The sequence below is a fragment of the Bombus pyrosoma genome, linkage group LG1 (genome assembly GCF_014825855.1).
Source record: "Bombus pyrosoma isolate SC7728 linkage group LG1, ASM1482585v1, whole genome shotgun sequence".
Classification (NCBI taxonomy): Eukaryota; Metazoa; Arthropoda; class Insecta; order Hymenoptera; family Apidae; genus Bombus; species Bombus pyrosoma.
The window spans coordinates 2,307,539-2,332,088 of NC_057770.1; the positions used below are offsets into that span (position 1 = coordinate 2,307,539).

The 24,550-nt window shown below is 47.2% G+C and overlaps 1 protein-coding gene across 6 annotated transcripts in view; it reads left to right on the top strand.

Annotated features, from left to right (window-relative positions):
• LOC122567462 (latrophilin Cirl-like) overlaps nt 1-24,550 on the top strand; it is a 365,088-nt gene that overhangs the window by 40,817 nt on the left and 299,721 nt on the right. The window contains exon 1 of one of the 6 annotated variants that reach the window (XM_043726624.1): nt 7,348-7,465. The exons of 1 other annotated variant lie outside the window; for it this stretch is intronic. In XM_043726624.1, the coding sequence (XP_043582559.1) occupies nt 7,433-7,465 (33 nt within the window). In that variant the 5' untranslated portion in view covers nt 7,348-7,432. Of the gene's footprint in view, nt 1-7,347; nt 7,466-24,550 lie in introns of those variants that run through there. 4 more of the 6 variants (XM_043726114.1, XM_043726027.1, XM_043726203.1 and 1 more) reach the window with 4 other exon arrangements.

A 24,550-nucleotide genomic window follows, 5' to 3' on the forward strand; every position in this document is an offset into this window, starting at 1 on the left:
TCGTTTGCATTCCATCCTCGTCGATTCGTCCGCACGTCGATCGGTTATTTTCTCATACGATCGATTCCCGTACGATAAACTGTAAACACTAGACCGTCGAACCTCTCGTTTATCTTGTTCCCCGTATTTACTCGCGGCTCATTTCTCCAAGGCTACCCATAAGAAGGCGAGCCTTTAAGATGAAAGAAGGAACGGGTCCTGCAGAAGCCGTGCCCGAGGTCGAGCCGGAGGACGAGCCGGCCGGATCGTGTTTGCCCAACTTATTTTGGTTAAGTCACGTCTTCAAAACAAACTCTGTGACACAGTGTATAGTGTATATAGGACTGAAGCGGACGATAAGTCCAGTTTCGTGACGAATACCATTCCGCTGGTGGAAAAACCGAAGCAAGAGAAGAAGCACCCACTTGTGCACTCTCGTTTTCGCCCCGTATGTTTCCTTTTACCGCTCTTCGTCAACGTTCTGGAATGCGAGCACAGACCTCCCGGAAGGCGGCCCACCGCGAACTGCGATCGTTTCCGTGGAAATACCGCGAGTTTAGTCCGACAACGGCAAAATCGAGACCGCGCAAAATCGTTCGTGATCGGTTCAAAGCTTCCGTGATGCGTACGGATACGGACAAAAAGGTATTGTGAAATTCTGTGGCTTCTTCAAAATTAATAAGACGTTTCTGTGTGTGACCGCTGTGTTCGATTAAAATGCAACTTATACGTATCGCGTATGTAACAGTCGACAACGTAACAGTCAAACAGGGATTTTGGGGGCTAAGAACGAAGAATTACAAAAACGATATCTGATGGTTGTGCGATTAACGAATCGTCGATAGCCGAAACGTTTAGCTACTCATAATCCTGGTTTAAATTATTACGGAAATTCGACTACATCTTCTTCACACAACGATAACGACAACTAACTCCATCTAAAACTAACGATATCTAACGAGGCTGCAAGTCGCGAAGCATAACAACAGGTTCGAGCGATTTGCGTGGCGCAAAGGGCGGGAAAAATGATTCACACACGACGTTACTGGGGGCCGGAGGTTCAACATTTATCACTTGGTCGCACAGAGGAAGCAGGTTGCTCTTTTAAAAGAATTGCTGCGGGTCAACGAGCTGTCGCTAAGGAGATGCGCCACCTCGACTTAATTCAAATAACCTTCATTAATCAAATTATTCCACCGCCACGAAGTGGTACAATATTTTCCATGACAGGCTTCCCTTCCCACGCTGAACGACCATAGCTTCACCCTGTTCGCAGAACCATCCCCTTCGACGCGAACTTCCGGCGATTTCGAGTATCACGAGCTTCGCGGATTGGCCTCCGACTGAAATAACACTCGTTAACACGAGGGGAATGCGAACGCGCAATTACGATCGTCGCGTATAGCCTCTTTGAATCGGTTCCGCGAGGGAATAGCAAAGTAAACACACTAATTGCTCGATGAATGAACGCCGGAAGAAGCGTGTAGGAATACGCGCGTATTACTCGAACGGTGCGGCTTCGATCGTGCCGCGTTCTGCGATTAATCGGACAACGGTGTTCTCGATGAAGTAAAATTCATTATCCTTAAGAACTCGATTCACTTTGAAAAGAAACGAGATCAACGATTTCCGCTTGACTGTGGGGGAAACTGTATACGGCCGAGGTTATCGCGAATCGTCGTAAATTAATCGCCAGACTGCAGATACTTTCAAAAGTAATAGTCGGTGTGCCGCGACGAAACAAGATATCGCTGCGACAGTGTATAACGAATACGAGAGCTGCGGAGCCGAAGGTTCCTTAGGCGCGTGCACGCACGCTACATACGTGGAGCTGGTCGGCAAAGGGGGTGAGTCGCACAGCTTAGCCAGCTGGAAATATCACTGCACGATTAGGGGTGCGTCGCGTTCCATAGCGAGTTGGACGACGTCGCTTTTAACTGGTCGTCACGGCACGGTATGGCAATGGGAAACGTTATTTCTCATGTTTTCGCGATACGTTAACAGAAAACACGAGAGTTTCTAGTATGTACATATTATCGCGGGGTGGTTTGTCCCGGCGGCCGCGCCGGGAATGGGGGTTGAGTCTGGAATCTAATTGTTCGGATACACGCATTTCACCGAGCGCCACCGACACACGCGCAACGCCGCGAACACCTCGCCGTTTCGCTTTTCACCTCGCGGCACACATGCACGGATCGCTTGTACGCGCCGAATTTTAAGCCCTCTACATACCGGAGCTTTCCGGCTCTAGTTTAATGAATTATTAATCGATCGTTAAGCGATTAAATTTCAGGTCGTGGCGTGGAAGTTGGAGCCGCTCGAAGGCACGCGATACGCGAACTTGAAAAAGGAAAGCAAAGAAACGCGAAGACGTTATCTCGCTTCCGCAAGCGTATCGGTATCGTTGTTTAATTGTTGAAAAATCCGTAGAGTAAAAGGAAAGACTAGCGCGGCAAGACGATTAGATCTACTGGAGCGATCGAACGATACGATACTCGTAAATGGAACGCGTGTACGAGATTCGTGTTTCGCATAATACTTTATTAATAAACCGTTTCGTTGGGCGACACCGCGACGATTACGTCACGTCAAGCAGAACGATACCCTTCTGCAATTCAGCTAATTAGCTACTCATGCAAAACGGCGAATTACGATAACGGCCGGGGGTATAAAGTTTCGATTGTGTTCAAGGCGAAAGTTAATCCTTGGCTCGGCGTGTTCGGTGTGTAAGAACCTTTACGATACACGAGCTGGTGGGAGCGGCGCATAGGTAGCTGTACGTATGTACGTGTACGGGCACATACACCGGGGACACACGCTCATTATTCTGTACACGGGGTTTCGATCAAGCGCCACGAGCCACCGGGATTGTTTTAATGAAACCATTTCCTCCTCCCTTGTTCCTGTTCCCTCGCTTCTAGCCGCCATCTTCCACGCTTTTCTACGTTGCGCCCGTTTCTCTCCTTTTCCTTCCACTCTGTCCCGCTTTCTTCCGCCTGCCTCCGCGAGCTGGTACATCGATGATGCAAAGGGAAAAAGAACAGCCGATTGATGGAGCAGATAATGGAGCTGCCAAGACGCGGAGACCGTCACGTCCGCAGGAAACGGCGCTTGACGTCGATCCACGGCATCCTCGATTGAAACTCGCTCGATAAAAAGCACCAACACTTTATTACGCTTCTAACTAATTCCGGTACGGGGTTGAATATCGTGACGCGACGTCGCCACCGTTCAACCGTATTCCTCGATTAATAGCCAGAAAATTGCTATCGTTGCCAAAGTCGAGCGCGCAAACTCGTCGAGAAAGGATTACACCGTATTTAATAGGAAGCGTCATCGAGTCGGTGGACGATAAAATAACGCGAATGTCACATACGCAGACGCATACGTGTACGTCAATGCGCAGCAAACAGTCACACAGAGATATAGAAAGCTGTAAAGCAAGCTTACGCGACATATGGACGTTCTCGTAAAGTTTTTGTTGTTTCCAGCTCGCGGCACTATTTCCCATAAATTAAGAAACATCCTGCGCGCAGTTTGGTCGATTTCCGCGCGTCCGTCATCGCGATGTCGCCGCGAGTCAGCAGCGACGAAAAACCGCGCACATTTCCGCACGGTGCTTCTCGCGTTCTCCGAGCACAGCGGACAGCCGACACCGGCGAAGATTCTTTTTTGTTCGAAGCTGTCACTTAATTTCCTGAATAATAAAAGTAACGGACACTGGCGGGGCTTGAAAAACAACGCATATATTAAAAAGATATATCGCCGCGGTGTCATATGAAAAGAATCGTCGGTAATCTTGACCGTTTTATTCCGGCCGAAACTCGCGGGTGGCGAGCACACCGCGCGAGCACCGTTGTGCCGTTCAAGGTGATATTCCGTGAAAAATATTCCGTGGCTTCAAACAGTAGCAGGGAACGGCGTAAAAGCTGACAGAGTCCGCGGCTCGTCGCGGGAGATGCGTTCTTATTTCATAACGCCAGAGAACACCTCGCCGGAGCGTAACCTGGGACAAGGGAACGACACTTTCATATCTTTCTGCGCATTAATATCGCGTTACGACAAGGAGAACCGAAATCTAGGACACGACGTCGGCCAGCCACGAAGGGTAATACGCTCGAACGCGAAATATTAATGGGAACTCGTCTTCTTCCTGTCGCCGTTCCGATTGTCTTCTCGGGATTGTACCTTTTGTCGTCCCGATACGATTACGCGCTCGATTCTCCGAATCGACGATCGTATCTTATATCTGACGATATATCTTATAATAATTTAGCCACGACGCGATCAAAGAGCTAACGAGGACGTTATACGAGAGTCGAAGACTCTCGTGACGATCTCCATCGGATTCTGATTGTCTCGTTATAATTACAGGTCTGAAAGGCGGAATATCGTCGCGATTATCCTCGAGACGGGCCGTGACCTCGTTCGTTTGTACTGTTCCGCAGACGTCGCGTTCCTGTCTACCGACTAAAATGAGCGAGAATCGGAGAGACAGGCCTCCACAAAGAGAGAGAGAGAGAGAGAGAGAGAGAGAGAGAGAGAGAGAGAGAAAGCAGAAAGAGAGACCAGCTAGTCGAGTCTTATTTGCACAGCATGTATATTTAATTTAGCTTGCATATACATGTCCCCGACTGGCAACGGTTTTTTCCTCGCTAGGTTGGAGCGCACAGCGACGTGCACCGCGCGGAGCACCAACCATCCACGACGCGCTAAACTTTTAGGGATTGCGCGGTCGCGCGTTCGTCGGAATATATTTGCATGCTCCAGTTTTTCCGCGTTTTTATTTACCCTGCAGTCGGAAATTTGTGGTTTCCCGAGTGGCGCGACCCTCTTCTTCCGTCGTTTTCGTCGCGTAATTCGCAGGATATTCGCAAGCGTCTGTGCCTCTCTCCTTCTCTCTGTTTCTCTCTCTCTCTCTCTCTTTCACTCTCTCTCTCTCTCAAAGACTCGCGGAACATGGTCGTGGTGGAGTTCTTTCGTTGCCAACAAAGGCGACCAAAAATTCTCGCGTCACGACCGGTATCGCGTTTATCTCCAAATTAATCGGTCGGAACAAGCGACGATCAAAGAAAACTCGTCTAGTAATGGAAGCTCGAACGTGTTACCCTCTGGTATAGCGATCGCTTGGACAAAAACGATGCCGACTGACGAACAAGGGCTACGAAGTATGAAGTTGGGTCGATGTGCGCGCTCATAATCTCTGATAAAGTCGATAGAACGGCTGGATTTACATGGAGAAGCAAGAAAAGTGACGGAGGGTGGGGACGCGACGTCGCGCGATATTTATGGTCAGCGAGAGCGGTGCTGCTGAATCAACGACCGGTCGATACTTCATCAACGTTAATGTATTAATTGCGCGTTTAATTGCCACACGCTTTGATCGAGCGCTCGTTTCTGTCCATACGAAGCAAATCGAGCAGAAATCGCTCGTTTACGGGTAGAAAGGAACAACGTGGAGGTATTTATGCCGGGACTTTTTTGGTCGTGCCGTGTGGCGCAGCGTGATGCAACCGGCGCGTTCCGCGTTCGTTGCTGCTTTTGTCGAGCTCCGGTCGTGAGACTTGCCCTCGAGTGCCGCCACGTATTCAGCGATTTTAGGAATTGGAACGGACCGGGATGGAAGTTGGCGAGTGGAAACGTCCAACGACTACGGCGAACGATCTTTTTATCACAGTTTTTTCCTCGAACGCGCGATCCGTGGCTCTGTTTCGTACATGGATATCTTATCTTTTCTATCGAATAACTACTTCGTTGGAAGGAATTCTAGGAAACGTCGAGTATCCCCGCGTCGCCTAACGTTCTGCGTGTTAACCAATAGTGAAAATTCAACATCTGCGGTATAAAAAGATATGCCGTCGCCTATGTTGCGTATATATCACACTTCTAAATGGACAGATACGCGCTCGTACAGATCCATTTTATTAGCTAATCGCGCAACAAATTCCACGGTATTGGCAGCATTCCGTTTGTATCACCTTCGACTACGGATTTCGCAACTACTGGCAATTTCGCTTCCTGGAATTACCCCGTACACCGCGTTTATGTAAACGTATGCCACGAACTCCGCGGCAGTAAAGCGATAATCACCCAACAACAGTCTTAAACGCCGCGTATGCTTCGCCAAGGTGCCAGAGGTCTTCCATTCGCGCTACTACGTATTTCGTTTGGACGAGCCGTTTACTCGATTCCCGGCGTTGATCACACGTCACGCTCTGCCGACACGAACATTTTTCCCGCTGAAAATTTTCACCGCGGAAATTCCCGGCGAAAAAGCTTCCGCGTTCCTTGGATCGACCCGCGTACGCGATTCGATCGTGCTATAGTCGGCGTGTATTCGGTTAATGAAAACATTGTCCACGCCGGAATAAAGCTGGACGGTGGACGAGGATGAACGGCCAGCTTGTAACACACGATCTCGAGCGCGTGACACACGGACGAGCGTCCACTCCGCTCGAACACGCGGCCACTTGCTCCGCGACGACGCCTATTCTCCCTATCGTCGTCGATCGCGCTGCCAGTTTGGTGGACGCGCATGGTAACACGCCAGCCAAAATTCGAACACGGCCGGATGTGCGAGAGCTCGTCAAGCCCCGGTGCTCGAACGCGTTGTTCGCCGCGCGAAGCGTCGCGCTGCCGACCGTGTTAACGCGCCGGCTGATTTCCAGCGAAAATAGAGTGGCAGTATCGCGCGGAGTAACGCGACGGGCGCGGCCGCCACTAAATCATCCATACAATAGGGCGAAAAGATTAAAGCCGTAACGAGCAGGGTGAAATCAGGGATCGCGATAATCCGGACGAATTCGACGAGGCACGATCCGTTAATAAATAAATGGACGTTGACGGGACGCACAGACGGGGCGAGGGCGAGGGCGAGGGTCGCGTCGATTCGTTTTCGCGATCGTTTACACCTGTCCTTCGTAGCAACGCCTCTGACGTCTCGTGATGCTGTGTTCCCGATCGCTAGCTGGCGGCTAAATTTTCAATAGAGAGGCATCGGAGGGGGGAAACCGACGTAGAGTTCGATCGACAACATTTGAGAGGAAAATCGAACGGATTCGCTGAAGCGGCGGACTGATTGCGAGTGGATGTTGGCGGTATCTCGCGTTTATTATATCCGATCTGGGATCTGGGAAAATATAATACACGGACTTCGAGCTGATCTATAATTAGAAGATCAATGGATTTTCCATTTTTGCGATACGCGTTCCGCGCAAATAATGCGGTTGGGATACGCGCAGAAACTGTTGATATTTTATACGCGTAGGGACAGTGTGGAGCGAAGAGGCTTGTTCGTAACATATTTCTCGGCGAAAGTTACTTTCCGTATCCTTCTTACATTAGTAAATTAAAAAACGGAACAGTTGCCTGAAACACGTATAATCAAGCGAAGGAAAAATATTCTCGACAAATCGCTTTTGTATTAAAATCGAAGAAGAAGCCAATTTGCCTGATGTTGCTGAATTTACCTCGTGTTACCTTCTCCGTGAGTATCAATCGATAGTCGGCAAACCAGAGTCGTGAGAGTTACACCGTAGTGACATATGATAGTGATTTGTCACGAGGACAAATTACTGAATAAAAATACCGCAATTTAGAAATTACGCAAAGTCGTGCAACAATTTCATTGGAAAGGCGTCTATTATATCTATGCAACAGCGACGTTCCAAAAGGTCGGCACGACTCGGCCTATACCACTCTCGCTTATACCACTAACTTTTCACATTGTGAAATATCCGTGTTTATGGAATATGCATTTCATACGTGATTTCACTTCCGCGCCAACTTTTTCCTATTATAATTCGAACGAGAAAGGTTGCCTCTAACTAAAAGAGCATGTATAATACATCCGTAGAGTTATAGCGTCCTATACTCTTGTTACGCACCTATTTTGGTGGGTTGAAGTTTGCAACGGCTGCGCCAGCCTTTTTCGAAGAAAAAGTATGGAATATTCCTTCCCGCACTGAATCAATAAACACCCATTTCCGTATTAGGAGGAATTTATTTTACTACGTGAAATCAGTCAACGGAAAAAGCCGCAGATATCGCTAAGAATACACCGCAACGTCATCGAGAAGATAGTCGGTTGTCAGAGAACGTGGATATCACCGACAATACACAGACTTATCGCTAAACAAACGATAAAAACACGTTAAAAATATTCTTTCTATTCGCATCTGTATTATACGGTGACGCAACTTGGCAACGAGTCGTCGTTACGTATCAAACGTTATGACAGTGACTTTCACGGGACTAATTTATCCGCGGAACGTTTCGAGAGAGGATCGAACAACCGTGATTTCAAGCACCGACAAATATTTCGTACTTACCGCAGGCTTCTATCGTCGATCAACTTGCACCGTGAACTTTGTTTCACGTTATCTATGGGATATCGTCGTATCGATAATTCGAATCGAGTTATCGCACGTTATTAACCCTCGACCAGGTCAACCGTACTTTCTTTGATTCTCGTCGTAAGCGATGATACTAATTCCCGTTAATTACTCGAATGGAAGAGCGTAAAGAATGCGAGAGAGAGAGAGAGAGAGAGAGAGAGAGAGAGAGAAAAGAAGCGTATCGTATGTTTGATGTGGCGGTATGGCGTTTAGGTACACGAGATCGACAAGGCGGGATTAACGGCACGCTCGTTGACCAATCGGCCACGTCGCGATATATTCTCCAGCACGAATTATTGCCGAGGCCGAGTTAAAGCTGAAACCAGTCGTATCGTACCAGGTAACATCGTTGACCCGCGATTAGTAACGCCGGGCAAGAACGTACGGCCGATTCTAATCAGTCGTCACGCCTGTGCGTACGTAACGACGTCGTTATCGGCGTCTCCGTACGATTTCACGTCGTATCGCGTCTCTGTTGACCCTCTATCTCTTTGAGTCTCGCTCTCTATATCCTGCTTTCTCTGATCAACGAAACAATCTCTCGTAGCCTCTCTGTTATGCTTTTGACAATGATTACGGTCGTTTGTCGAGGCAAAGATCGCTTCGTCACGGTGGAGCTTCCCTCGCAAACGACCGTATGTACGACGATGCACACCTCGTGTTTCGCTTGGTCCACGCTCGATCAGATCGTCGATGAAACGATGCTGGTTTTTTAACAAGTTCGCTAACGTCGTGAATAACGATCGAACCAAGGTTTTTGTTCCAAGGTTGAGCTAGGTTTTTGCCGTTAGATCGTGGCGATAGCCGCTCGAATTGGAACTCTACATGTATTTAATTCCATCCCTACTCTCCTTCACGCGATTTCCGGATTACCAAAGTAGAACAAAATCTTCGTTCTCCACATGTAGATTTAAATTACCTCGTGCTACTTGGTTGCTACTTACCTAGCGTGACTGTTGAACATGCTCGGGACACGACCGACTAATTCCTTTCGACATTTGTTTCTCTTATCGATCGCCCAGTCGCCCCGTGAGCGTGCACGGGCAGATTATTGCGCGAGACTCGACCGCAGCTGTCGGCTTTTCGAAAATTTTCGAAAGATCACAGCCGACTGAATAGGGGTGAAACCCCGGGCTCGTCCATTGAAAGTGCGCGCATGCTACGTAACCGCGACAGCGCGTGATCCGGCGACGTAAAATTTCTCCTAGGATTCGACGTAAATTTCCGGGGTGTTTCGCGTGTTTTCACGGGTATAGAGGCCGCAGGCAACACCTCGCTGATCGTCTTCGCCGGGCCGCGTAAGTACGCGAGGAAAGCCCGGTGCAGCAGCGACGCGATGGTAAGAGCAAAGAGACATGAATATGTATGTCGCGCCCGCCAGGCTAGGCCGCTAAGATACGACCGCTATCGCGTTTATTCATGCGACTTTTAATATTTAACCCGTAAGGTTATCTATCCCCGACGACGCGCAACCACCTATTTTTTTTTTCTGATACGCGCTCGGTATTGTCTCGATGGCGCTTCGGAAGTTGCAAAATGGTTGGACGTTGAGAACTGGGGGAGAAACTGTGCGAACCGGAAATCGGTGACTCGACGATAGCCACTGGGTCAACGATAATTTTACCATTATAGAAACGAGGTCGGCTATGATCTTCTCGGGCATGTATGTGCGTTTATACAGTAGAGAAGAGAAACGGAAAATCGTTTGAAGTTGTCTCAACAACTTCTATCTCTCGAACCTCTAACAACCTCTATCAAGCGTGATATGTAGTTGCATCGGTGACATAAGTGTAAAAGGAGGAGGAAGATTGGCGAGAGCCGAGGCGATCAGGAAATGCAGCCGGTTGTCTGTTTGCCGGTGTGGAAACTAGATGAGCACCGATAGGATCGAATGTATAGGCGAAGCTTTAATAACGGGTTCCCGCGAGGCGAACACCAAAAAGAATCGAACGGCGAACCGTCGAGAACCGGGGACACGTTTCGATTATACACGGAGATACCCTTTGCACGGCTTGCTAACTGTCGCATGCAGGATTAAATCGATAAGATCCCCGAGACGATTAGTTAATTAGACGTGCATCGAGAAAGATAGGTTCGGCCTAACTGTTCCTGATCCTGTTCCAAGCTTCTTCGTATTAATTACATCGAGTCCACCCTGTTTCTCTCGACCATTTTTCCAAGTTGTCGTGAACAGGTCGATTACGAGAAACAGGACAGTTCGTACGAGTTAGTTCGTGGTAGTCGTGTTTCCACGCGAAGTTACATGGTTCGATCCGGCCGCGGCCCATTGATCCGAACCGCGTACTACGCTTCGTCCAACTGCCAGCCCCGAATCCGATTCGAACCGGATCGCGGTTAACTGTTCACGGAGTCTCTGGATCGCCTACGTTCCCGCTATTCCATAATTTTAATCCTGGCTTTGTACCACCCTGGTTCGTCCTTTTTCCGGCCGCGTATTTTCCAACACCGGTATCACCTACCACGTATGTACACGTGCATTCATATGGACGGGTGTGGCACGCCTTCGTTCAAACAAGTCTACCGGATTTTTCATTCATCGAACGTCAAATAAACCCCGGTAATATAACCCGGAAGTGCGCACAGTTATTTGTGAACGTTTGTTATCTTTCGTCGAAATCGGATATTTTTCGCTCGTTCGCGAGGTTCCGTTGCCACTGTGCTCTCCCGTTCATTTTTACGCATAAATTCCGGTTCAGGTAAACACGCAACGAGCGATATATCGGTGAGCTGCCCTAAAATATAATAAAATTCTCCCGTTGCCGCGCTATTGAAACGCTAGTTTCGCGGAGAGGTAAGCTCAATCAATCGTATTAATTACTCGCCGCTCATATCCTCCCCTTTTTTTTCCGTCAATCTAGATCAGCGTAGCTCGCAAACACCGGGTTACGTAAACAAGCCTCGCCTGGTTACAGGAGAGAGACGGGAAAAGCGGAACGCGAGAGACAGGTTGAAAAGGGGGCGAGGAGGCGCGTTATCAGTTAACGAGCCGTTCCGGCGTTACGTTCGTGGATGCGCCGGTGCATTTTTAAAAGAGGGCGATATTTTATTTTTGTTGCGAACCCTGGGACTTTTCTAAAGGATCCTCGGGCAAAGTCCTCGTGCTGCACCCTCGTAATAACTTGCGTGGTCTCTACGGCGAGAAAAACACCGCTCTCGTACATGTTCCGTGTGTCCAACGTTATCGCCGGCCTCGATTCGAGCCGAGGACTCCGGAAAAAGCAGCAGGAATTCAACGATGTAAAACATCCGCGCTACGTATCATTTCCCTTTCAAACTGTTAATGAGCACAGGATGCTTGCCATCGTTGAACGGCACCCGTGCTGTCAGATATTTCTCAGTTTTACCGACCGAAAGAGTCTCCAATTAGAAAACGACGCGCACTCGTCGAATAAGTTGCGCCAGTCACTTTTAATTGAGTGTTGAATTCAACGGTGTATCGACGCGGTTCGTTCGTGGCAGAGAGATTACAGGGACTCGGTAAATACATGCCTCTTTACCTTGGAACGTTTCGAGGCCGCATTATCTCCTCTTTCTTTTCTTCTTTCTTTTTCCCTTTTTCCAATCAAGAAACATTCGGGCAAATATTCGAGATAAACTCGCGAGTTTAGAACGACAAGATCGAAAGGTCCGGCGGATTTTAACCCGGTTTTCACTCGTTTCCCGGCTGCAACCTGGCAAAGTGACAAGATAACGCGTTGTCAAGGCGAAACGAAATAATAACGCGTACCGAGCACGAAAAAGGGCTGCCGGTTGCTACCGCGTAATCTAAGGGAAAAAGGTTATGAGCGTTTCCCTGCATCGCAACCGTTATCGCTGGCAAGCTTTTCACCGAGCTTTACGCTCGTTCCGTGACACTTTCCAAGGAACACGAAACCGTGTCTCTGGCTGGTGTACACGGAACGCGACCCGGCGTGTCCCGGTTCGCGTTTTAACCCCGTCACACCGATATTAATTACAGCATGTCGAAAAGCGTGTACCAGATAACCCGATTCGCAGGTTCTTTCTTTTTTCTACGCTGTAACGCTGCCGCCGGTTATACAATCGAATCGCGCGGTTAAGGACGGTTTTCTTCGGCTCTTCGTTCTAGCGACTTTTATAAATTTCATTCAACCGGCAACCTATCCGGCATCGTTGTTTCGAAGTTCACTTTCCCGCTCGCGCGTCGACGATTCTCGCCCTCGTGAAATATCGTTCCGCGGAAGAATCATCTTTTCAACGCCGTTGCGGCTGCTTTCTTTTCCGACGGGGCAATTGATACTTCCGGCAACAAGAAGCTCGCCCCCTGAAAATACTTCCCGCGCGTGATTTTATCAACATAGAAGGAAATTGACCGAATTTCGCGTGCGCCGCGTCCATTCTTCCAAACAGCTGTTTTACGTTACAACGAACGTAAAATTCATAAATCGGCACAGCTTTCACTTAGACAAGCCTTTTACATTTACATATAATACCGTTTCATTTGTACACGTAAGAAATGATTAATAATTGCTGGAGGCAATAACAGGTCGACGACGTGTAATTTATGATTGTAGCTGGAAAGCAAGAGGAAGGAATTCTTCGAAAAGTTCATTTTATAATTGAATCGAGATCGTTGCGTGAGCTAAGGTTATAAAGATACCGTCCACCGATTATTTGATCATTTGAACGGCAACGAGCGAAATATCGTTGTTGCTGACAAACCAACTCGTCGCTTTGCGTTCTCAAGATCGTCGATGGAACTTTATCCACGTTTGTCCGCTATCGTTTCTAAAAGTGCCTTTTCTTGTCCTGCGGTTCGAGATTTAACACCGTCGTTTAGCGTTAGCCATTTCCTCCTATAATTGCGCACTTAAGCTAACTATCGTTTTTTAACACAGGCCAACGGGGTGCTTTTCTTAAGCTATAAACGAGCGAATATACCTTTACAATTATCCATCGAAGGGAAAATAAGCTAAAGATACTCGCAATCGAACTGAATTAAACGGTATTAAAAATTCATAAATTACAAAATAGTGGGCGAATTGCAAAAAGCGTTGCCAAACCAACGGACGGAGAATCAATCGTGCGACAATTTTATTCGATTAGATTCTTCTGATTAATTGCAGGGACAAATTTGGCAAACAGCATCTCGATGTATCAGCTCCTTTAGTTTTTCCTTTTGTCCTAAATCGTCGACGGGTCGTTCCAGCGTGGTAACCGCATCGTTTACCCCGGCCATTGGCTGCTGGTGCAGGCGTCGCGACGCGCTCGTTGTCTCCTTTACCCCCGAAAGTTCAAAGAAAACGCCGTAAATAGTGGATTGCGGGAACCATAACAAACTCGAATGGTACATTTCGCATTTATCAAAGAGCCCTTGTTCCCCGCCTCGCATTACCGTGCTTAGAGGCACCCGAGACGCTTCTTGTAATCCGTCCTATCCACCCCCGATGCCGGGCTCCCGTTTCCCACCCCCTGTTCGTTCTCTTATCTATCTGTGCTACAGCCCCGCTAACCGCTCTTCGAGGATAATGCCAGGAGAGGACTTCAAACGGAATACCGTATCTTCTTGCTGGTATAAATAACAATCCGTGGGGCTATATTGATTTTGGAAAGACGACGTGGAATAGGAAGCACGGCGCGTGTATCGTTTCTCTAGAAAGAAAAAAAAAAAAAAAAAGAAAAAGGAAAAATCTTCCTTCGACGAGCCATCTATACAAACCGGAAAGGCACAGCTTCTTTTATACGTCGCGGATCGGCATCGCGCATTCGGCTATGATCGACGACAGAATTTCGTCGGTGGCGCGGAATTGTGATTGAAATCGTTGGACCGTTTCGACGGAGCGTTCGTGAATTACAAGTCTCGCTCTCTTTTCCTTGAGGTTTCTTGCCGAAGATGAAGAGGATGGTATTGTACGTTGGGAAAATGAGAATGTATAACGGCGTCGGTGAACTGGATTAATATTCCAATTAACTTTTCGATATTAGTTCTTCTCGAAGAAAATGATAATTCAGCGAGCAGTAATAATTTGATTACGTCGTACCTCTTGTCATAACTCGGGCAAAATACTCGGCTGAGTTTTCAAATATTTTCTATAATATATTTAGAAATGGTTTGTGCGAGTGTTCAAACGTTTGCGCGAATTTGCTGCACGTATTTGTAGGCAAAATCTGTTCTCGTATAAACATCGACACCGTCCACGATATATGGGTTTGCCATCAATCTGAATCATCCCCTAAGAACGAAGAATTGAGTAGATGAACGTTAGTTGGAGTCGTTCGTGGGAGGCAGTCCATAGAATCGAGCTCCCATTCGCAGCGGTAGATCGACGAAGAGAGGTCTCGGGAAGGTCGGGCGGCGTCGCGCAAGGGGTCTCTCGTCGGAGGCCTCGATGTGAACTCCGCCACCTGTTTCGCTGAATATTTCCACCGAAGCGTGCGTCCGTCGACACGATATCGCCTAGTCCGCGCAAAACTCTGAATCATCGCGGGCCGGCCATTTTTCAAAGTTGCCCGAGCAGACCGAACGCGCTGCATTAATAACCAGCGGGTGAGACGGCCGCTGGCCGGCTTCGTGGCGTGCTACGAGCGACGATAACAATGAGAACAAAGAGGCCGAAGGGTGGATTTCAATCTGTAAGTTGCCGACCGGGCTACCGGGGCTCTCTTGTTCCTCCTTCGTAATATTTTCTGGTCATTAGGGATCACGATACGCTCGGAAACTTTGAAATCCGCGTGTCTGCCTCGATTTCGATTATCCCTTCAACCCCGTGTCTCGAGTCTTTGGTAACTGTCACGTGATAACGTCGCGTTGATAATCGCCCGATTTCGTGTCCGACGTAGTTTGCGTAATAAGCATATTTTTCAGTTTAGAATATTCAGTCTGACGATGATCTTTTTCTTTGTTGCTCGTTATTAAGAGTTCTCGAGAATCGCTCGACCTTATACGCCATATATTTTAATAGATATTCTAATGCGAGCTGTGGGCAATAAAAACGAGTTTAGTATTCCAGTGTAACAGGAAAAAAATTAATTCTAAGATCAAAGATTAGCCGATGGTAATTCATAAAACCTGAAACACGCAAAACCGCTTATGCATTGCGAACGATTATTTCTTCGTCGTGTAATTAAAGGCGATGGACCTTCGATGGAACAAACAACAATTATGAAAAAAACGTCCGAGAAAAGAACGTCAGGCTCGCCCGCTGCACGATTCTCAGTCTCCTTTCATCGGAAACTGGTCGAGCTAATCACAGACCTTTCCTCCCGACCACGACAGGAGAACGCAACATTCTGCATCGATACAACCGGGACAAGGACGATAAAAGGTTCGTCCTTCGACGTGTGTTTCGGACTTGCAGACACCTGTGAATCGTTGCTAAGCCGCGCTGTTTGAGGATTAAGTGCGCGCGACTCGCTCGTGACTCGCTCGTGAGAAGCGATTAGGCGATGGGGAAAAAGATGATCAGGTACGAGGATAATGAGTGGTCGGCGAGGAGAATAGCAAAGGCAGCGCAGCGTAGTGCAGCATATGACCGTGCCATAATTTTCGGGATGAATTAAAATTCTTCGGCGGCACCTGGTAATGGAAGCTCCTATACTATCGTTCCACGCCTCGAAAGGAGGGCAGAAACTTTAGATAAAAGATACTGCATCGAGAAACGCGATATATCTCGCTCGTGTACCCGTCGATACACAGTCCGATATTTACAAAATTTTCGCAAAAATTCCCTCTCTTATTTCCGTTTTTTTTCGCGAGCGAACGAACGAGTCAATTTTTACGAACCACTTGGAGCGGACAAAATGTTATTTATCGCGAAGACGAGACAGTAACGAAATAGAGCACGACTAAAGAAAAGCGCGCTTCATTACGCTAAAGTATTTCCGGAACGTGTGTTTGCCGGACTCGTTTTGCGCATTTCTTGTTTCGGGTTGCCGCCGCGATGCTTGCAAACCGACGAGAAGGGTCCCCGCGATGCACGCCGACGCTCGTTACGCTCGGAAGGAATTAAAATTTTAGCATTGGCGATAATAGCTCGTCCAGTCTGTTTCTAAACACGAGCCAAATAACGAGTACTAGGAAACGGTGGATACGAAGGAATATAGTATGTGCATTTTAATAAGCATTCGTCTATTCTTTCTGCAAAGTCTTTTCGCGACTAAAGCTTTACGTTAAGTTGAGCGATGTTGAGTAAGTCGATGATTAATGAAATACCGTTGATGTTTATTCATGGCGTAAAAATTCTAAGGGCTCCGTAAAAACTGCAGAAGCGTACGATAACACGAGGACAATTTATTTTACTGTACACAAAGGGCGGTGTTCGCGAGACAACCGCTCGAAATCTCGAAATAAACGGAGAAACGTGCCGCGGAATTCTATCGATGCACTCGACTGTCTCGATAATTTACATGCCGACGATGGCGTTCGATAATAACCGTCGAGCATATTTATAGAAGGGACTCTCGAATCTAATTCCCACGATTTCCACCGGCACGTCCGTACCTTTTTCGTCGGCGTTCCGTGTCGTTAAATGGTCAATAGTCTTGATTCGCGATCGATCAACCGAGCCAAAGAATAATGAAACTCGCGCAACTTTAGAATCCAAGGAGCATTCGTTCGGTGGAGTTTCGCGTACCGTCTAATCGGTGGTTCGATTACGGGAAACATTAACCAAGACACGTAAACGTCAACGGGTTCCTGAAAAATGCAAACTCGACGGCTTCGCGCAAGTCGATCCGTGATTCACGTGGAAGGACGACGAATCGGTAGTTAAAGCGAACCGGTGGCCTCTTATTATTCGTTACACGCTCCGTATGTGCTGTATGATTTAAACATATTCTCGGTTCTTGATTGCGATTCAGACACTTCTCGCGATTACACAGCTCGCGTCTACGCACAGGGCGCCGCTCATTAATTTGAGAACGTTTCGGAAGAGAACGGCATAAACGCTAATTGAGAGTAATTTACGTTGTAAGTTTGTAAATTAGATTACCGGATAATTATGTTACGGATAATTCGGCTAATATCCACGCCTCGCGGTACCTCGTCGATGATACTGTCGGTTGATATATTAGCTCGTGCTCCTTTACAGATGGAAAGAAAAATTATACCTTTGCCTTCTTTGTAACGCGTAAAACTGCTTAGCGGTGCTTCGAGCGATCCTCTTTCATCAAGCTTTACTTCTTTCGTAAAAATGTTATTCGTAATCGTTCGTTAAATTACGAGCTTCATTGGTATACCAAAAATACGTACAAGATTGTATCGTGCTATACGCGTAAATATTTCACGATTTTCTTCGATACCTCGATATTTTAAATTTACATTTCAAACTTTCTCTCCTTTTCGCGATGGATATTTCGCATCTATGTGTACCTCATCCATGATCCTTTACTAATCTTGTATCTTTCACTATTCTCGTAGCTTCAGCAAGTATCCGTTGGTTTGACTTTGCGCATCCGCTTCCTTTTTCATCTTCCTTCGTTCATCGAGCGACCGTACGAGATCGTTCGAAGGGTGACGGAAAGGTAAAGGATCGCGAGCGTAAACAGGAGCCGTTTTGACGGATCGACTTTATGAATATTAATAGCGGGTGCCTTGCATGCGCGTATTGTGATAATTATGCATCCTGTAGGCAACACAGAGTAAAAATGTTGTATAGAGCAGAAGGCTCTTTTCCGGCGGACGATAACGAAAGTATGTTGTAAGGAGATAAGGATGAAAGGAATCGATAATAAATCCAGCGGCACGACGCGTTTATGGCCGTTCGATAACTTCCTCCGCTTCCTTTTTACTAGGCAAAATTCTTTGTTCTCTCCCGCAGCCCCGTTTTGCTCGGTGAATCCGAGTGGAACGAAGAAAGGGAAGGGCATCCAAATCGACCGGGTGAGCGCTTTGAGAATTTCATAGCATTTTATCTCGATACCTGTTCCGTTTTCCGCGAGAGAGTGCCGACCTCGTTCCGATGAACTTCTGCTCGTCTTGCTCCGCTCGAGTTTTACCTTTGCAATAGAAGGCAGGGCTTTCGCGTAAACTCGATGAAAAGAAACGAGTAACGGAGTAGGGAGCTGGCATGTATCTAGAAATAGATAAAAATATATATAATAAAGATACAAGAAAGGTATGAGGAATTATTCATTCCCTTGAGAAGAATTTCTTCAAATTACCATAGTTGCGTTGCTTCAACTGGATGCAACGGACTGTTCACAAATTTTATAATTTATACTCGGCCATGCTCTCTCGAAATGGGAACGAACGCTTCGACCACGATTTCAACGCCCGTAATTGCAACAGTAAATTGCCATTTTCTTTTCTTCTTTTCTCTTTTTTTTTTTTTTTCTTCAAATAGCTATATTTTCCACGGTGCTCCAGTGACAACTCTTGTTCCACTTTCTACGTGCAACGTCCCCGCATTCCTCGTTATTATCCAAGCATCGAACGACGTAATTACGGGCCAGATTGTATATCGTATTACGGGGTAAAATATTTGTTAACAAATGTCGCGGATGTGCCCCCTGGCGGGATCCGTGTACGCAGGGCCGGGCGTGTCGCGTAACCGGATAAAGGCGAACATTGTGCGGATTGTATAGATATAGATGGTCGCGCGTAGAAAATGTGTAACCGCACCGCGCGTACCCGGCAATGGAAAGACGCGGCGTACAGCCCTTTATGCTTACGGTCGCTGTGGATCGTTTCTTTCTCAGTTTTCTTGCTCTCCTTCCTTTTCTCCCCTTCGGCAGCCGTTCTAATAATTTCGCACTGGAATTATTATAATTTAATACGATACTACCCCTCCCGTTCTTCGATCGTCTCGCGCCCTATTGCAAAGCCACGGCCATTATTCGGCGTGTTTGTAGCCTCCGGCATCGCGTAATAAGCCGGCTTATATACCAACGTATCCTCTCTTTGTCGCGCGCACGCACAGTGTAACGCACCTCTAACACCGCCACGACACGCCTACCTTATTCTTCCCTTGTGCCTCGGCTCGGTATGTCCGGCAGTACGTACGGCCAGCCGGTATCTGCATCTGCCGATGCAACGCATCGACGTGATCGAGAAAAGCGTGAAACTTGTCTTTGTCCGCCACCTCGGAGATGCCCGGGATTAGATTTTTATCCGAGAAACGTTCTCCAAGCGAAATCCTGTCGCCTGCGGGCGTTTCCTACCGGCGACCGAATTAAAGAAGCGAGAGAAACCAATAATTTGTAGGATTCGTGGATCTCAGACAGAGTTTCATTCGATACGTACAAAATGACAGGGATAATAACCGTTAAAACTCTGTTTCTCGATCACGAGATTGGAATTTCACGGAACTTATATATACACGAAACACACATCGTATCCACGTGATATCATATCTGAGCGAATACCGTGAATCACTCGTCGCTGACTAACGATACTCTGGCAGCGACATTCGCTCGGTTCTCAATCATTTGTCATCCACGTGAAATCTCACTTTCACATACGAACGAGGAAAACGTAATTAATACGATTCTTGGAACGTGATACAAGCGAGCATTGGCAAACGATAGCGATTCTAAATTTTAATTATTCGTCACGTTGAAAAGATTCCGTATCGGTGAAGACACGCACGTTACATACGTGTGCCTGTACGATACTTCCAACCGAATCCACCGGCACGCCTACCTCGTTTTTCTCTCACGTCTTTCCAGTTGGTTTCGCGTGTGTCCAGATCGTGGAGACCGGAAACCTGTCGTTTACGCGTCCGTCATACCTGCATTGAATGCCTGATCCCATAAAACCGGACACGCCGATATAACAGCAACCCTCTTCTGACTACTTCGGCGACGACTGTGACGTTCCGCTTGCGACAAAGAGCTTCTTCCTTCATCGTGAGTAATCCGAGCCCCCTCGTTTTCAACAATAACGCCGGGATCGTAATTGGTTTCTTGGTATCGTACATAGGGTTGCTTTCGTAGTTACGAAACCGAATATGAAAGAGTTGCACGTAGGTCGCCAGCGCTAGGTATTCTTCTCGTAGCGTACAAAAGTTGATTATGTAGCTTGTTTTTTGAAAGGACACGAAGGTTTAGAATCAGCGAGTATTGTGAAACATGAGAAATAGCATGAGCCGTGAATCGATGTTGATTTCGTGGAATTCGTCTGTCGCGAATTAAGTATAATAAAATTTAACTGTATCCGTCCAGTGGCAAGACAGTTTATACAACTAAAACACGCCAAGTTTCCTCGTTACTTGTTATTTTTCGTTCGCACAACAGCAGTTTAGAAAACAGATGCGTTAAATTCTCGTCCCAATAAACCGAGCTCCACTGTGGATAATTCCACCGACGTGCACTTTTTAAATAAAACCAGGTTACGAACGACGATAATTACGAGCGAACAGCTGACAGGATCAAAAAACAGGGTAATATTACGTTTCCAAGATCGGGATTTCGGTCCACGTATTCCGTTTAATAATTCCTACGATATTTTGTTGCCGGCTCACCTTCGTTTACCACGTGCGCATTGTTAATCGTAGAACACTGCAGGACGGAAGGGAGGAGCCGCACATATATATATATTTACAGGCGGGTTGAATCAAATTAGAGCTCTCCCGTATATCATTCTGCTTGGGAATACGTCGACAAACATTAGCAATTCAATTTTTTACGTTTCTGAACTTAATATTAATGCAAGCGACGAGCATCCCTTAAAATTTCAATTGTAAAATTCTCGTGAAATTAACGGCACTATGAAACGCCGGTCTATGCACGTGTATTCACCTTTCTGCCGTTTACCTAGCGAACGCGCATGGCTTGGTTGCTTACGTGCCGATAGTCGAATATTGCTTTAATAAATGGAACGTGTAGCTTCTTATATAGGAATCGCGAGTAGAAGCGTGGTCGCGTAATGTTTTCCCTTTGAAGGAAGAAAACGGGGGGAAAAGAAAAGGAGAAGCTAAACGAGCTACGTTCGTATAACGCTCGAAGAATGCATGGATGTAGAGTGTGAGAAGAAACGTCTAGACAGATAATGCAGCCAACCGACGGCGCGTTAGTGGCAGACTTGCAGTCGCGCGAGGAATAGCAGCCTACATTTTGGAACTGACAACAAGACTGATAAAACTTTATCGTCCATTTGTGAGGGACAGCGCTGTCACGAGTGTGAGCCGATCGTGGAGCAGTGGGAACGTCGCGTCGCACCGGTCGAAGAAACGGATAAGAATACCTCCGAGAGATAGGAAAATATCTTTGTACTTTTAAAAGATATCGAAAACGAGCGTCACTTAGCCATCCACCAAACTTCCCCCCGCTAAATTTCATTTATTTCGTCCGACGCGAGGCCTACGTGCTTAAGTGGCGTACGATCGTATCGGGCTCGATAATATTTTTCGTGTATTTGTGTGCCAGATGACATTGAAATTTCGTAAATTCCACGGTATATCTCTCGGTTGCGTTTCGACTTTTAATCCGGCGATTCTGAATTCGCGAATACCACGATCAGCTTCCGTCTCTGTTTCGATAGATCACTCGCGCTAAAATAGGAAACGCGCCTGAGAATTGTAGTGTGAGAATAATGGCGATAACGTCGTTTTACAGCTGTACCAGATTATCTGTCGTAATCTCGGTTCGTAACGGATCAGGTAATACCCTTGTTGTTTCCGAACGTTGGAAAAATCCCCCGGTTACGGAGACATCGGTGTTGGCCGATTACAGCGGGAAAAGGGACGATAGGGTGCCGTCCCGTGGCCGTGGCGCATCACTATTTTCCCAAGTGTGTCGTCTCTATCGACAGCTGTCGTCGTGTAGCCGCGTAACCTCGTATCTGAACAAATATTACCAGTGAAGAGATAAGCGACGTTAAGGGGACGCGTAACCGAATTTGATGTAATAACCCAGTGGTTTGACTTGCCTTAATCGTCCTTCGGGACGCTTTCTTCGAATCGAGCTTTGCTTCCTTGAAATTATCTTAAGCTTGCAACTCTTAAGCGCCTACTACATCAACTAAACTTACGCGAGAATTCTTCACTCATCCGTCGATTTCTATATACGTTTCCTTCTTCTAATACTACAGAAGCCCGCACATCTGTCCAGTAGTTGTATATAGTAGCTTACAAAATATATTTCGTACTAGGTATGCGAATACTATCGTAAGCCGCTATATGTTTTAGAGATAAGCGTGTTAGCATATGACAAGAGAAAGAATATTCTGTTGATTCTTTGATTGAAAAGGGAAAAACAAACACGTATATCTATAGCCTTATTGACAAGTTCATTAGCAGGCGCTAAACGAAACGTACTCCTTCCAACTTTGCACATACTTTTCTTCCCCCTTTCCCCCCTTTTTTCTATTCCCTACGCGATCTTCCTCAAGGTTTATGCGTCTATTAAAAATAACACGGGAAACTTGTTCCAACAGCGAGCTCTTTCAACCGCGCCGGTAAAAATTATTCCTCCGAGACCGATGAAAATTCTCGCGCGGAACGCGATCGAATTATAATTCAGCATCAAGGGGGCGCGCCCTCTCACCCGCACCAACTTATTATTCCCGGCAAATGGGCGTTTTCGATAGAGCGAAACGATCTCGATTATCGGTGGATACGTGCGACGCACTGGCGTTAGGGTGTGTTTCGTTATGGAAAAAATTTTTAACCGTGTAGGGTGGCCCGATATCAAATCAAGATAACGCCGGAAGCGATGCAGGCGGCAGTTCGCGATGAAAATAAATCAGTCCGGGTTTATCCGCCGGAGGTGTCTCCGTCCGAGAACCCGTCGCATTAATAAAACTCCGATCAACCCTTAGACGACTGTCTATCGTTCGGAACGAACGTCTGACGTTAATTAGAAAGGCGTTAATTAATCGAACAATTTCTCGACTGTTTTTCTTCCGATACGTCGTGAGAGAGCTTCGTAATCTCCTTCTATAACAGTGTCGGTATTTCGTTAATCCTTCTTCGATGGTTGCGCGTGTACAAGATAATCCTGATAAAGCGTCTGGAGTAAGTATTCGTACGGTAGTTACGCAAAGGAACGTTTAAAAAATTGTCGTTGATTTATGAGACATCGGTAACCGCAGGTGAGAATCCCACGTAATTGTCGCCGGCATTTAGCGTTAAATATTTCCTCTTTCTATCTCTCGTACACCTGCTTTTGCAATCTTGCTTAACCTTTGAACTAAGCCGTTGCATTTGAATCGTCCGGTATAGGAGGAAATTACGGGCCAACGTGGAGGATCCTGCGCGCGATCATATCCTTTGGACCTTTGTCATTCTAACTAGGATTCGTCGGCAACACTTTGATCGGTACTTGATGAAATTGCGACGGACGTAGCTCGACGTTCGAGAGCTGGTCGATCGAAGATACGGGCGCGGCTACGCCGATCTAGCGCAGCTTTCGAAAGTTTGGCGGCGCGAGCGTTACCGCGTCGCGATCCGAAAAACGGCGTCGAGGCTTTCGAAAGTTTGGACGGCTCGCGGTCGATAACGGCGTCGGTTTCTCATGAATATATTCAGAAGCGGCGGTTGCCGACAGTGCGAGTACGAGACAAAGATGTTAACTGGTGATTGGGGAAACGCTTTCCTCCTTTAAAGATCGTCTTGTTAGCGCAGGACCGCAGGACCCCACGGCATCCGCCCGTCCAAATCTCCTGTGCTCTCCCTCTCGTGGACTTTAATGTCTTCAGTAACTGGCCGTAAAAGAAATTCGTGTGCAACGCAGCGGATTCGTGTGCGTTTCGCGATGCGTACGTATACGTGTACGCAGGCGCGCGTACAGGCCAAACCGGGAGCCGGGCCCGCGATGTCGCCTCGATTTTATGCAAAACGAGAATCAGCTGTACGTACTTACAATGTATACGCGATAAGGAGCGAACGCGCGGTTGTCGGGCTTTTAAACAGCCCCGTCCACCGGTTCGCCCGGTCCTCGTCGGTCTCTCGGCCGGCATTCTTTCTTCCCGTGGCCGACTTCGCGTTCCTACCGAGTTATAAATTCGCTGGTTAACCGGCGACGCGTTTCGACAGATGAATAGAACTAACGTTGCATCGAACCGATTAAGAGTGATTTACAAAAAAGGAGAGGAGAAATCTTTCGAGACTCGATAAAGGATTAATTACCGCGGGTATAATAGATTTCTTGGGATCGATCGCGAACCAACAGCAACAACGTGATCGAGTTTCGTAAATGACGACTAGGTAGTCGGCGTGGAACGTTGACACAGGGGCGACTACGTAGCTTCGTGTCGA